The sequence below is a fragment of the Zalophus californianus genome, chromosome 12 (genome assembly GCF_009762305.2).
Source record: "Zalophus californianus isolate mZalCal1 chromosome 12, mZalCal1.pri.v2, whole genome shotgun sequence".
Taxonomy (NCBI): Eukaryota; Metazoa; Chordata; class Mammalia; order Carnivora; family Otariidae; genus Zalophus; species Zalophus californianus.
The window spans coordinates 59,995,122-60,008,819 of NC_045606.1; the positions used below are offsets into that span (position 1 = coordinate 59,995,122).

The following is a 13,698-nucleotide window of genomic DNA, read 5'->3' on the forward strand; positions in this document are numbered from 1 at the left end:
CAGGAGCCTACACAGGCCCCTGTAGGCCATGGTATGGAGTTTTGCTTTTAGCTTAAGAATCCGTGGAGGTTTTTTGTTTTTGTTTTTGTTTTTTTTTTGGTGCTTATATTTTTTTTCTTTAAATTTTTTTATTGTTATGTTAACCACCATACATTACATCATTAGTTTTTGATGTAGTGTTCCATGATTCATTGTTTGTGCATAACACCCAGTGCTCCACGCAGAACGTGCCCTCTTTAATACCCATCACCAGGCTAACCCTTCCCCCCACCCCCCTCCCCTCTAGAACCCTCAGTTTGTTTTTCAGAGTCCATCGTCTCTCATGGTTCGTCTCCCCCTCCAATTTACCCCCCTTCATTCTTCCCCTTCTGCTATCTTCTTCTTTTTTTTTTTTCTTAACATATATTGCATTATTTGTTTCAGAGGTACAGATCTATGAAGAATCCATGGAGGTTTTAAGTACCACAATGGGAAGTGGGGGTGGGGTGGCATAGAAACATGATCATATTTTGGGTTTGAAGAGGTATCAATTCCTTTGTGGGAGGGGAGGGTGTTCAATAGCATTTAGCACGTGGATACCTCCATCTTCTCTAACAGTTCCCCTAGATTGAAGCACATGCCAGGACTGTATTAGAATCTGCTGGAGGATTTTTTTTAAAGTTTGGGGTCCATCCCCAGAAATTTGGATTTAATTGGTCATAGATGGAGCTTGAGCGTGGCTTTTGTTTGTTCCCAGGTGACTCTAAATATCATCAAGGTTGAGACCCATAGATTCAGTGGAAAGCACAAACCGCGTCCTTAAAGCATGGAACCAACATCAGCATCACCTGGGAACCTGTTAGAGATGCAGATTCTTAGGCATGATCTCCCACTGACTGAGCCAGAAATGCTGGGGCTGGGGCCCTGCAGGCTGTGTTTGCACAAGCCTTCCAGGGGTTCCGAGGCTGGCCTCAGCGTGAGAAGCACCAGCTGCAGAGGTGTCCCAGGCAAGAGAACCCGGAGCTTGGATCTGATTCTAGGCCCAATTGTAGAACAGCCCTGTGACAGGGTGGGAGTGGAGGGGGCACAAAGCATGAACTTCTCTGACCGTCAGTTCTCACCTGTAAGAATAGCAGGCAGGACTGGATGAGCTCAAAGGTGGTCTATGATGTTAAGGATTTATTATCTAGGCACACTAAACCCAACAAAGTTTTTATAATGTACTTATACAAACTCCACATTTTTATATGAGTGAAATAGAAAGTAATCACTGTAGGAAACTCAGAAAGTACAGAAAAGAATAAAGAAGAAAATAAATGTCAATTACAATTACTTCACCCAGAGATGACCGCATAAGCATATCTCCAACAGTTTGGTGTGTTGGAGATGTGCTGGTGGGTCTTCTTCTGGTATTTTCTGTGTCATCTAATTAACAAAAGTGGGAATCATACTATTTATGGTTCAAGAGCCTACTTCTTACCGAACATTATATCAGGAGCATATCCCTTCATCATTTAAAGTTATTTTAATCATCTTTGTTAATTTATATAACAATCCGTTACATGTTTACACCATCATTTAACCTCGCCCCTCTCCTGGATGCATAAGCCTTTTCTCATTTCTTAATATTATTGTTATGATGAATATCTCTTTATCTATGTATCTTTTCTATCTAATTTGTCTGAAGATCTTTTTTTCTTTTTCTTTAAGAGAGAGAGGGCAGAGGAGGGGCAGAGGGAGAGGGAGAGAGAGAGAATCTTAAGCAGACTTCACACCCAGCATGGAGCCTGACTCGGGGCTCAAGCTTATGACCCTGAAGCCGTGACCTGAGCCAAAATCAGGAGTCAGACGCTTAACTGACAGCCACCCAGACGCCCCATGTCTGAAAACCTTCTTAAGAGAATCCTAGAAATAGAATCATCGGATCAATGCACATGAGACATTTGATACATTGCCAACTTTGTTCCCCAGCCACGAGCTACCTCCTCCAAACACCAGCCATCTATCTGAGAGCTCTCGCCAGCACGGGTAGCACTGATTTTCATTTCCTACGCTGCCACGAGCAACAAACAGCTGCAGGATAGTCTTTGTAGCTCAGGCCGTCACCCCCTAAGGGGGACTCAGACTCAAGGGACAGAGAAGCAAGAGGGACCCCAGGAACACAAGAGCTGGGGCTGACATAGTGGAGAGAGACTCTTCAGGGACGGATTAAATGCAGAGTGGGATTTACTTGAAGTCTGTGGAAGAGTGTCAGGTTGATGATAAATCACCTTTTCTAGAAATTGATACTAATAGGGCAGAAGGTCATGGTCCCCAGAGGTGGGGCTGCCTGAGCCAGATGAAGAGGAGCCCTTGGCTGGATGAACTTCTGAGGTCCCCGCTGGGCTTATGATGCTAGGTGACTCATGTCAGCACAGAAGGAAGGGTATTCCTCTTTCTCCCACCGTCCCTCTCTTCTGGGCACTTTACATGCACACCAGCCCCCCAGTGGGCTTCAGTTTTCCCACCTTTCTGCCCCCTGACCCACCCTCGCCCCCCTTGGCTTCCTCTGACAACCTTCCATGGCCTTCTTGTTACCTGATTCTTTCATGGATTCAGGATCCTCCTCGTAGAAAGAAGGACGGTGAGAGGCCATAAAAAATAGAATCCAAACCCTTATTTATAAAAAGGAAAAAGGAAGTGGTGAGCTTATTTCACTATTTATTTATAGCCCCACCTACTTCCCCAAAGTATCTTAAGTAGCACCTGCTTTGGAAGAGGTCTCAGGGAAAACAAAAGTCTCCTCTTTAAAAAACAGACCAGAGAATCTGGGAGTTGCTAATGGTTAACAGCACGGAAGAGAGTTATTTGGGCCTTTAACCCCTGGATATTTTTAAATGTGGACATTATTTGAATGAGGCCATTTCCAGGGTGATTAAAGCATAGATTTACTGTATATCCAAAGGAACTGAAAATAGGTGTTCAAACAGAAACTTGTTAGCACTACTCACAATAGCCAAAAGGTGAAAACAGTGCAAGTGTATATCAACAAAATGTATTATGTCCATGCGATGGATTATTATTCAGCAATAAAAATCAGTGAAGTAGTGAGACATGCTACAGCACGGATGAATCTGGAAAACATTTTCCTAAGTGAAAGAAACCCGTCACAAAAGGCCAGATATTTATGATTCCATTTATATGAAATATTCAGACCTGGGAAATCCACGGAGATAGAGAGCAGAGTGGTGGCTGCCAGGGACCAGAAGCCGGGGGGGGGGGGGGATGGGGCGGGACCACTTACTGAGTATGGGGTCTCATTGTGGGTGATGGGAATGTTCTGGATAGTAGTGATTGCAGAGCATTGTGAATGTACTTAATGCCACTGAATTGCTGAGTGTTACACTTTAAAATGGTTCAAATGGTAAATTTTGTGTTATGTGTATTTAATCACAGTCAAAAATAAACTTGTTCTTAGCAAAACAAAACAAAAAAACATAGACCTAGTTAGTTGTACCTGTGTTCTAATCTCAGCTGTACCACTTACCAGCTGTGTGACCTTGGGCAACTCACTTACACTCTCAGTTCCCATTTCCTCATGTGTAAAGTGGGGATAATTATAACAGTTCCTACCTTATAAACCTTAAATGAGTCAGTGTATGTAAAGTACTTAGTACAATACATGGTACACAGGAAGCTTGCTGTAAAGATCTGTGTTATTAATCGAACCCAGGTATTCTCTACTATGGGCAGTTTTGCCCCAGAGGAGAAACTTGGCAATGTCTGGAAAGACTTGATTCCTCCAGTTGGGGGTTCTGATGGCATCAATGAGTAGAGGCAGGGGACACCACTAAATATCCTACCGTGCACAGGACAGCCTCCACGACAAAGAATCATCTGGTCCCAAATGTCAGTAGTTCCAAGGTTGAGAATCCCTGATTCAAACAGAGCAGGTAGGGAAAGTTGCTTTCTGTAATGAATGTGTAGACAAAAATAGGTCAGACAGAAATTTTAGTTAGAAAGGACAAAGTATGAAATGTCCACTGTGTATAGAGAACACACATCAGTCACTGTGGGGGTATAAAGGAAACCAAGGTGCTGTCCTTGAGATACTTGGATAAAGAAGAACTCTGTGTGATGGAGTTCTTTAAGAGGGAAATTTTACCAAGAGACGTTTGTAATCACTTTTCCTGTAGTAAGAGGGTGATCTGGGGTCATCCACTACTCACAGTAATGCTCACTCAAATGCAGCCCTTCTGGTTCCTTGTCAAGATGAATCTTAAGTGACCAGTGTGTGGTTCCTTCACGTGTCTGAATGTGTCTTGTGTCTGGATAAATTCTGTGGAACAAATATCTGAAAAAAGAAACCACTGTCACAAATAGAAGTAAAAATTACTTGTTAACAAATAAAGGCACAGACAAAAGAGAAAACATTAGATTCCCTTGTCTTCAACCACCCATATACCAAAAGGAAAAGGAGACCCTTCTTGCCCACTTTCTGTTTAAAGAGTTGTGTTATTAAATTCTAAAACCATACATCCATATAATTAGCCTAGTTTAGTTCACAGAGTCTATTTTACACAGAATGGCTCACCATCAAAAGGTCTCTGTGGACCGGCTAGCAGTGAAGGCTTGGGAAGGGACCCTATTCCTTCTCTCTTTCTGCCTTTAGGCTAAGGATTACAAGCCTTTCAAAAATACACCATGCTTCCACTCAACCCCTGTGAGTGGCAGATATCCTTTATGATTGGGCAATAGGAAGGAGGAGTCTGGTGGGGCCCATCAGGAAGGCACATCCATGGGAGTTTAGGTCCTTGGAAGCTAACGCATGGTGATGGGGGTTCAAAGGATGGGCAGGAGACCCCACCCTATAAGTCACCTTTGCACAGCTTCCTCTGCAATGCTCGCTTCCCAGAGGTACAGCTACTTCTGGCAACTTAAATTTATTCAGTGCCTACTATGGCAAGGAATTTTATTAGATACTCATGAAGGGGAAACAGAGGTGAATTAGACATAGAGCCTGTCACAGTGACTTCTCAATAGGGCAGGGACAGGTATAAATCACTCTAATACAAGATAGAAAGGGACAAGTGCAATCAGAAAAATGCGGGGTAAACCCTATGGGAATTCGGAGGAGAGAGTTGGCCTTTGGTGGGGAGTTTGGAGAAGCCTTTTCGGAGAGGGTGGCATCTGAGTTAGAATGTGGTTGAGCATGTGGACATTTCGTATGATCCTGGAATGTGCTAGAGGTTGGAGCCAGATACTGAGGTGAGGGGTGTGTCAGAGAAGAGGATTTTTAGGATTTGTGGAGGGGAGTGCAGGCAAATAGATGAGCTGGGTAGACTGAGACAAGCTCATGAAGAACCCGCAAGGCCACAACACGGTCAGGCCGTGGAGAGTCACTGACCTTTTCTGAGCAGGTGTAACAGACTAAGAAGAATATCATGCGGCTGTGTGTACGGCGTGTGGGGAGATACTGTGAGGCAATAATGGGAAGAGGGGGCAGAACTGGCCAGTACTTCACATAAAGCAGGATGCAACGGCAGGCTGTGGCACCACCTCGGCTTACTTGGTGTTGAGGAACACAGGTGCTGGGCACAGATATTTGGGGTTCGAGTCCTGGGCTGTGCCACTTAAGCCAATTGGCTATCCTTAGGCAGATGGCCTCACCTCTCGGTGCCTCAATCTCTTCATCCAAAAAATGGGAGTAAATGTGTTTCTCGTGCACATGAGCTGAAAAGTAAATGCATTAAACACATCTGAATGTCGTCTGGCACAACATAAAATGATTGTGCTTAACAGTTCAGTATAAAAACTGGCTCTTAGGGGCGCCTGGGTGGCTCAGTCGGTTAAGCATCTGACTCTTGGTTTTGGCTCAGGTCATGGTCTCAAGGTCATGAGATCCAGCCCCCCATCGGGCTCCGTGGAGGGTGTGGTGTCTGCTTAAGATACTCTCTCACCCTCTCCCTCTGACCCCTCCCGGCTCCCCCTCCCAAAAAAAGGGAGAAAAAAAATGGCTCTTATTATCACTGAAGGTAACAAGGACGATCTGGAAGGATGCACTTCTGAACCAAGGTGGAATGATGGTAATTGTCAGGAATAAAAAATTCTACAGGCAAACACCGACCTTGCATTATTCTTCACAAGGCTGCTTACAGGGGCTGGAATGTGGGGCCCTGTCTCAGTAGAGGCCAGGATGGCACCCGTGGACTGTGCCTCCACATAATGATCCTGCTATCGACTTCCTCCTCATTTTCTAGTTCCAACAGCATTGCTTTTACTGTACGGCATTAGCTGCATTAAACCTTTTCGGCAGATCAGGAGTAGTCCCAAGACTGCTACAGTGAAGAGACTTGGGACCCAAAACTTTGGTCTCAAGGGAGACCATCAAACAGATGATGCTTTTAAGAACATGGAAAGAATCGGGCTTGGCCGCTAACAGAATGAACATTAAAGGTGTCATATTTAAAATAAAGGCAACTTTGATGTTTTGGTTTTAGTTAAGGAACACTGTCTTGTCTGTGTGTGGGGATTGTTGAGAGTTGGAGGGGAGAAGAGAGACTGAAGAGTGTCTTGGAGCAAGACATCCTCCTCTTATGTTGAAACTCTGGCTACAAAACTCAGAGCTAAAATGCTGTGCTCTTTTTCTGAGCCCCATTCAGTGTTCAGACTGCTCTAATTTAATGCATGCATAAGAATAAAAATTAAGCTTCAAGAGCTAGGGCAGATTTTTTTTTTTTTTTTTTTTAAGAGAGGCAGGCTTTATCCCCGTGAGATTAAACAATCATCAGGGTCTATCTAAAGGTTTAATCTGCTTGAGTTCAGCCCAGGATGGGGTTCAGAGCCCCAAAATAATTGGATGCAGCCCCAGGCTTTGAACATCAGAACTAGTTGGGGCGTGTGTGTGTGTGTGTGTGTGTGTGTGTGTGAAATGTGCAAGCAAGCACGCACGAGAGGTCTCTCCTGTGGCAGGAGGAATAAAGCTGCCTGCCCCGCCACCTCCACTGCGTCCTCAGCTTGTGGGGATTGCTGGGCACATGAATGTGTGCTATTGTTCCAGGCACACGTCGGCCCGGAGAAATAGCACAAAACAGCCCGTCCTTATTCAGAGGCAGAGCCCCCTCCATCACTCAGACCAGCCCTCCCAGGTCACATGCCGGAGGCCTCCGCAGACAGGACGCAGCTGCCTTGGATCTACTGCTGAACATTAGCCGCGGTTCGCAAAACCTGACAGCGCCGAGCCTTCACAGGGGCCACTAGAAAGATGTGGGGTCCAGGCACTATGTTCTCTGAGGAACGCTGGCTGGAAAATGAGAAAAAGTGTGCTGTGGTTCGGAAGCCTAAGCCAGGCCGGAAGCGCCAGGAGCTGCTGGCCGTGGCCTTGGGGGTGAAGGTGGGAGTCAGAGGCAGTTTTCTGTGGCCCCCTCTCAAACTCTTTGCCTGTTCACAGATCTCGTCCCTGGTCCGAAGGGCCGCCCTCACGCACAACGACAACCACTTCAACTACGAGAAGACCCACAACTTTAAGGTAAGCGAGCCTGTGCGCTCTTTCTTCTGTTCTTAAAGGGCAGGTGACGGTTTTCTTCTCGTCTTTGTGAAGGCACGGGACAGGAGATTCCTTGGCTTTCATATCTAGCTACGTGCATCACGCACGTAATACTGTTGCTTTGTGTCAAACTGGAGACCTCAGACAGCAGTTTGCTTGATGCTGACACCTAGAAACATCTCTATGTGTGTTCACTTAGTTCTGGAGCACTGGGCCCATTTCCTCTTCCTATCGCCTGTCCAGCGAACGAACAGCAGAGCATGCCCATCCCCGGCGGCGACAGATCTTCTAGGGAACGTCGAGCAGTACTTTTCCACACAGAGTAGCTGTAAAGAATATTGCTGTCTCTGAGCAACAGAAAACAGTTGCCCATTTCACAGTCTGTGTTTCGTCTTTGTCTTCAGGGATGCTAAACTAACCCCTTTGGTTTACGTGTAGACAGCTGTGAAAGCAAATGATGACAGGAGCTACCATCCAGGAGCTTTTGTTTGCGTTCCGGGTACAGGGGGACACTGCAACAGCCTTGATCCTGCTCCCCAGACCAAGCAAAAAGATACAGAAAGCCCGTGGGAGCCTTAGTGGCGACTGCCATGTGTGTTGACAAACTGGAAATACTGCTGTCTTCATTTCGGACGAGCACTTGTAAAAATGGCCTGCCATCAGAAATCATGGCCTATTTCCTTTGACCTAATGGGTGTTCCAGGAAGGGCCGGAGGAGATTCTGATGCCCAATTGCCCAGCCAGGGATGCTGTTGAGTGGAGAGATAAGATGGAGTTTGAGGTTTTACCCCAACAAATGGGCTAACAATTTGGAGAGAGTGAAGATGAAAGGATCCAGGAAGAAAAGAAGAGGCAGGGGCAGCAAATTGTGAATTGCCTTTTTTTTTTTAAACTCCCTTCCTTTAGTACCAGTAGCCCGAGTAACTATTGGAACTAGAAAGCCCTTTGTCAGAGGTGACCAGGGAAACCTCTTTTATTCTGTCGTTTTCCAGTTCTTCATTAAGGACAAATATGTGTCTATTAAATATACATTCGTGTCAGTTCGGTCTGTTTGCCCTGCTGCTGGTTTTAGAAAGTGAGCGGCTCAAGCATTTGCATGCTATAATTGAGTCGAGGAATGGAATTATTCAGCCCTCCATATTTAGCATGAGGATGAAGAATTGCATTATATAGATCCTCGTCAATGCCAGGGCTCTTGATATTTCTCCCATTGCTGAAGAGTGACAGGTCTGATTGGCAGCACAGAAAGCCTTTATGCTTTTTCTCTTTTCTGTTTTCTGTATTTACCCTCATTAATTTTTTTGCCTTAAGAAAGTGTTTTTCTGACTTTGGGTGGAAATCCTGATTCTTCGCATCCTGTGGATGCACCACCATGGATTGGGAGGAGGGATCTTCTTGGACTTGCAAATTCTTGTCCTTCCTCTTGAAAATTCCAACTCTTCCGGCTTTAAGATGCAATTGGAATTATGCCCTTAGGGGAGCTGAGATATGTATTTGCATGGGGATAGCTTCTCCCTCTGTATACTATGTCTGAGCTTGTGTGCAAAACACACAAGCATATTCAGTTGACTGCTACTTCCAAAACTGACTTCAGTTTGTTAATCTCAGATCTCTGAAGGGGAAACAAAGACATTTGAAACAAAAAGATAATTAAAACTAATTTTCTTAAATAGTGCTGTTGCTAAGACGATCTGTATTAATTATTTATCACTGGGATCCATCAACAGCTTTTTCAATGTTTGCTTGAAAAGTCGATATCTATTTGGTGTGATCTCTTCTAACTATCAAGAGAAGAAAAGGCAGAGAGCAGACATGGTGTTAGAGGAAAATGCATAAGCCAGACAGAGCATTTCTCTTCCGTGTTTTATTTTTTTTTTTTTTTAAGATTTTATTTATTTATTCATGAGAGACAGAGGGACAGAGAGAGAGAAGCAGAGGGAGAAGCAGGCTCCCAAGGAGCAGGGAGCCCGACGCGGGACTCAATCCCAGGACTCTGGGATCATGACCTGAGCCGAAGGCAGATGCTTAACCATCTGAGCCACCCAGGCGCCCCTCTTCCGTGTTTTAAATAGATGTCTTTGAGACATAGCAGACCCTTGAGCCTCTGTGTCCCTTGACTGTGGCTTTCAATGGTACTGCTCGTGCCACTGTCCTTAAGAATGAGTGGCAGGGCCAGGAGGGGGTGTTTCCCTCTGTCACTCCTCACCCCTGCCACCCTCATTCAGCCCTCTCCCCACCCCCAACTCATTTTAAGTGGGAATTTTGCATGGTCTTTAGAGGAATCCTTTAAAAGCTGGTCAGTGCTATAAATAGAGCAGTGGGTTTTTAGTAACACACCACTGAATTAACCAAATAAAGAAAACTCTTATCAAAGGCCCCCTGCCATCTGCTTGGAATTAGTGTAAAATTAAGACCTACACCACAAATTTGTTCTTTATAAAGGCTGACATCTAATAGGCTTTATTCAGAAACTCTCTTGATTTGTAATTCGGGTTATTATTTGAGAGTACTATGTATGGCATAAAGTAAGTGTTCATTAAAAAGAACAAATAATCACATTTTCACAATTATCAGCAAATAAGCCTTGCTAAGCCCGGTCTGCATTCTTGCCTAAGGGCTCCTATGAGAGATTCCGATCTGTCAGCAGATCTAAAAGCCTCACCCCACAACAAGATTTTCTGCCCAGTTGAGGACCACTTCCCCAGGTAAAAGGCCTTTTCCTGGCTCTCCTCAGGAACTTCATCAAGAGAAACAAACAGAAACTCCCTCCCCTATACAGGTTGAGAACTTAGGCTCCATTCTTCCAGAAAGCTCTCCCCAGCACTATGCCTGAGTGTCTACCTACCGTCCTTGTTTTCTAAACAAAGCAAAGGCAAAGAAAAAAGGAAAAGACAAAAGTTAACTCTGGGAACAAGAACTTTTGGAAGCCAATTAAATTCATGCGTCATCTCATGCAATAATTGTGTACTTTTCAACACTATGCAGATGCAGTTATTGCTCATTTGAATCCTAAATTCTCTGGGATTACTTGCACATACTGGGAATCAGGAGGTATTTGTTGAAGAAATTATGGAATTGACAGGATCCTCTCTGAAAGGAAAACTCTTTCATACACAGAAAAAAAACATTCCTTTATTTACCTTATTTTACATCTGCATCTGTTTATCTAGTTGACTAAAAGAGACACTCTCCTGTAGGTAGAAGAGCTCTCTTTGAGATGGTCTACCCTAATGACACCTTGTGGCTAAACTTCAAAATCTTCAGGCTAATGAACTCCAGAGCCCCAACAATCTGGATAACTGTCCTTCCTTCCTTCCCCACTTTGCGCAGTGATAACGTAGCGGTGGCCGGCTCGGTCCTCCTAGCTACAGCTTAGTTCTTGCAGCCTCAGTTTCCTTATCTGTAGAATGGGAGTGTTGTAAAGGCTTAAGGAATACATGTAAATCGCTTATGGTCTGTGGCACCCGGTAAGGTTAGCTTTGATTATTATTTTGCTATTCATCTTTTTGTCTCTCTCTCATCTTGTGCTTTTGTGTTTAGCCTTCTTTGTCTCCATATTCATTTTCTACCCTTACTTCTTCATGCTCTTCCTTCTTTTTGCTATCATCTGTTTCTTCCTCTCTCATTAACTGCGTGCGGTAGAAAAGTGCAAGAGTGTTTTGGGCCATGCCAATGACATGAGCAAAAACTTGGAGTCAGAAATGAGCCAGAAGTGAACAGGATGCAGGGAGGAGACCATCGGGGAAAGAGGTGCTCACTTCACATGTGGGGTAGGCCAGATGGAAGCAGATTGATGACCCTGGGCATTTTCTCTGCTCAGCCCACTCGGGAGCTCCGTCCTCCCAGTGTGCAGGTACATGCACGTACATCACTCCCTCCTTCTACTCAATTCTCTCCCTCCACCCAGGCCTTGCAGGACACTCCTCTTTCCTTATATGGAATATGGATGGAGAGCAGAGCTCCAGAAAGTTCTAAAAGTTGAAGAGCAAACCACTTGACCCCCACCTTACCCCGTGTTCCCCATCCCCACCCATCTCCCTGTCCCTTCCCCATCCATCCCCTTCCATCCCTTTCCTATTCCCCACCCCTCCCTTCTGCAGGCTCTTATCAGCTTGACTTTTCTCCATAGCACTGACCACTGGCATGGTCTGTATTTACTTGTGTGCTTGCTTTCCCCTTTTCAGCTGGAAACACTCATTCATGGGGCTGGGGGCAGGGATTTGTGTCTGTTGTCCTGCAGACACCCCCATGTCCAGAACAGGGCCTGGCCCAGAGCAGGCTGTCAGTGAATATTGGTTGAAACACATGCAGCAGACATCTCACGGCCCTATCTATCTAAGATGGCTCATTGTCTCCCCACTCCCCACCACACCCCACAGTCTGCCCCCAGCCGTGGCTTGTTGCACTTGTGTTAGCTCTGCTCAAGCCCTTCCAGCTATGCGCCCTTGCCAGGGTCAGCAGACAGTGCCAGAGAGGTGGATCGTATCAGGGTGCACCAGGGAAGCTGTCATTCCCCATTTGGCCAGCAGGTGTGGTGGGGCCTGCTACCCAGTGTCTTATACATGGGGATAGCAGACGAGACACATGCCCCAGGTTACTCTTCTTGTCTCAGCTTCTGGTGTGGTGACTCTCAAAAGTGGCCTGGTCTGAACATAAACGAAATGGTTTCTCAACACACCTTTTTATGTCCCCCACTCTCTGTAGACCCTCTTCCCAGGTACACCATGTGTCCAAGGGCGCTCATGCAGCAGGCTCCTTCTGTGCATGCCTGCCCACCCCATGAGATCCTGGGTACCAGGACCAGAAGTCCAGGAGGCGGCGTGTGTCCTGGAGCTATGGTCAGGACACCTGTCCAGGGTGTGGCAGCACCACCACTGCCCGGTCTGGGTGATGTGGCCCATTTCCAGTTTCTCTGCCTGTCATTGCTTTTTGCATTCTTATCAGTCCAGTGGGCATTTGCTTTGGAACGAGACATTTTTGCTTTCCATATGCAAACCCCTCTCTTTCCCTCATCCTCCTTAACCTCATAAAAATGTGTTAGCTCACTTTTGCCCACTCTTTTGCCTGTCTTTCCAGCAGCAGAGCCTGGTGGAAAGAGGATAGATTTTGACAGCAAACCCAAGAGGGACTCCTTGCTTAGGCCACACACTAGGGAAGTGGCTTGGTCAAGCTACTCCTCAAATGTAAATCATGTACTAGTCTGACCCATATCAAGTTCTTAGCTGTTATTAATTTTATATTTTGTTTTATTCCAAAGGACATTCAAAGGGGCTATTCTAAATGACTAAATGGCTGATTCTGGCATGTTAAGTCCAGAGAAATATTCCTTTTGTGTTTTGTGGGGAGAAAAATAAAAGGACCAATGATCACTGTACATATTATTTGGGTATTTTTCAAAGTTCTAAGAAGAGGAAACTATTTAGACAGGCATTTTTTTTTTTTTATTCAGCAAATATGGACTGAGGGCCAGTTATCTGCCAGGCACTACCAGGTACAAGAGAGACCATGGGGACATAAGAATGTGAGCTCTTCTACTGGGCAGCTTTCAACAAGAGTGGTTTTGCTCCCCCGGGGACATCTGGCAGTGTCTAGAGACATTTCTGATCCTTACAACTGGGATGTGCTCCTGGGGTATCTAGTAGAAGTCAGAGATGCTGGTAAACATCCTGCAGTGCCCAGCCCAGGCCCCACCACAAGGAGCTACCCAGCCCCCACATCAATAATGCTGGGGTTGAGGAAAGATGCGCTAGACAGTGGAGGAGCCCTGGAGGTGGTCAGGGCAGTGTCAGCAGAAGGTCAGTGCTAATACCCTCATAAACCCAAGAGGAAGTTAGCACAAGAATCTATCACTTTATGCAGTGGGGAGATTCCCAGAAAGCTTTGTGGCAATTAGTGTTTTAGACATTAAATCCTATTTTAAAGGTAGTAGGATGACTGCTGAATAGACAGATCTGGGGGTGAGTGGTGCCCCGGTGGAGAAACCCAGGCCTCTGGCAACATCTGCTGAGCAGGCCTCTCAGGGAAGCCCAGTCTCCTGTCACAGACGGAGCGATTCCCCTCAGCTGTTTCGCTCCCATCTGAAAAGGTTCACTTCAAGGTCAGTATTTCATCTGATCTTGCAAGAGGGGAAAAATCCAAAGTTTAACCTAATTTCTCAGGAGTTCAGTGTCCCATGATTATGGGAAAAGCAGTAG

At 45.6% G+C, this 13,698-nt stretch overlaps 1 protein-coding gene across 2 annotated transcripts in view; it reads left to right on the forward strand.

Moving 5' to 3' along the window:
* Window positions 1–13,698, forward strand: part of CHN2 (chimerin 2) — a 288,691-nt gene that overhangs the window by 247,950 nt on the left and 27,043 nt on the right. For both annotated transcript variants that reach the window (XM_027573992.2, XM_027573993.2), the window contains one exon: window positions 7,409–7,486. In XM_027573992.2, the coding sequence (XP_027429793.1) occupies window positions 7,409–7,486 (78 nt within the window). The remainder of the gene's footprint in view (window positions 1–7,408; window positions 7,487–13,698) is intronic.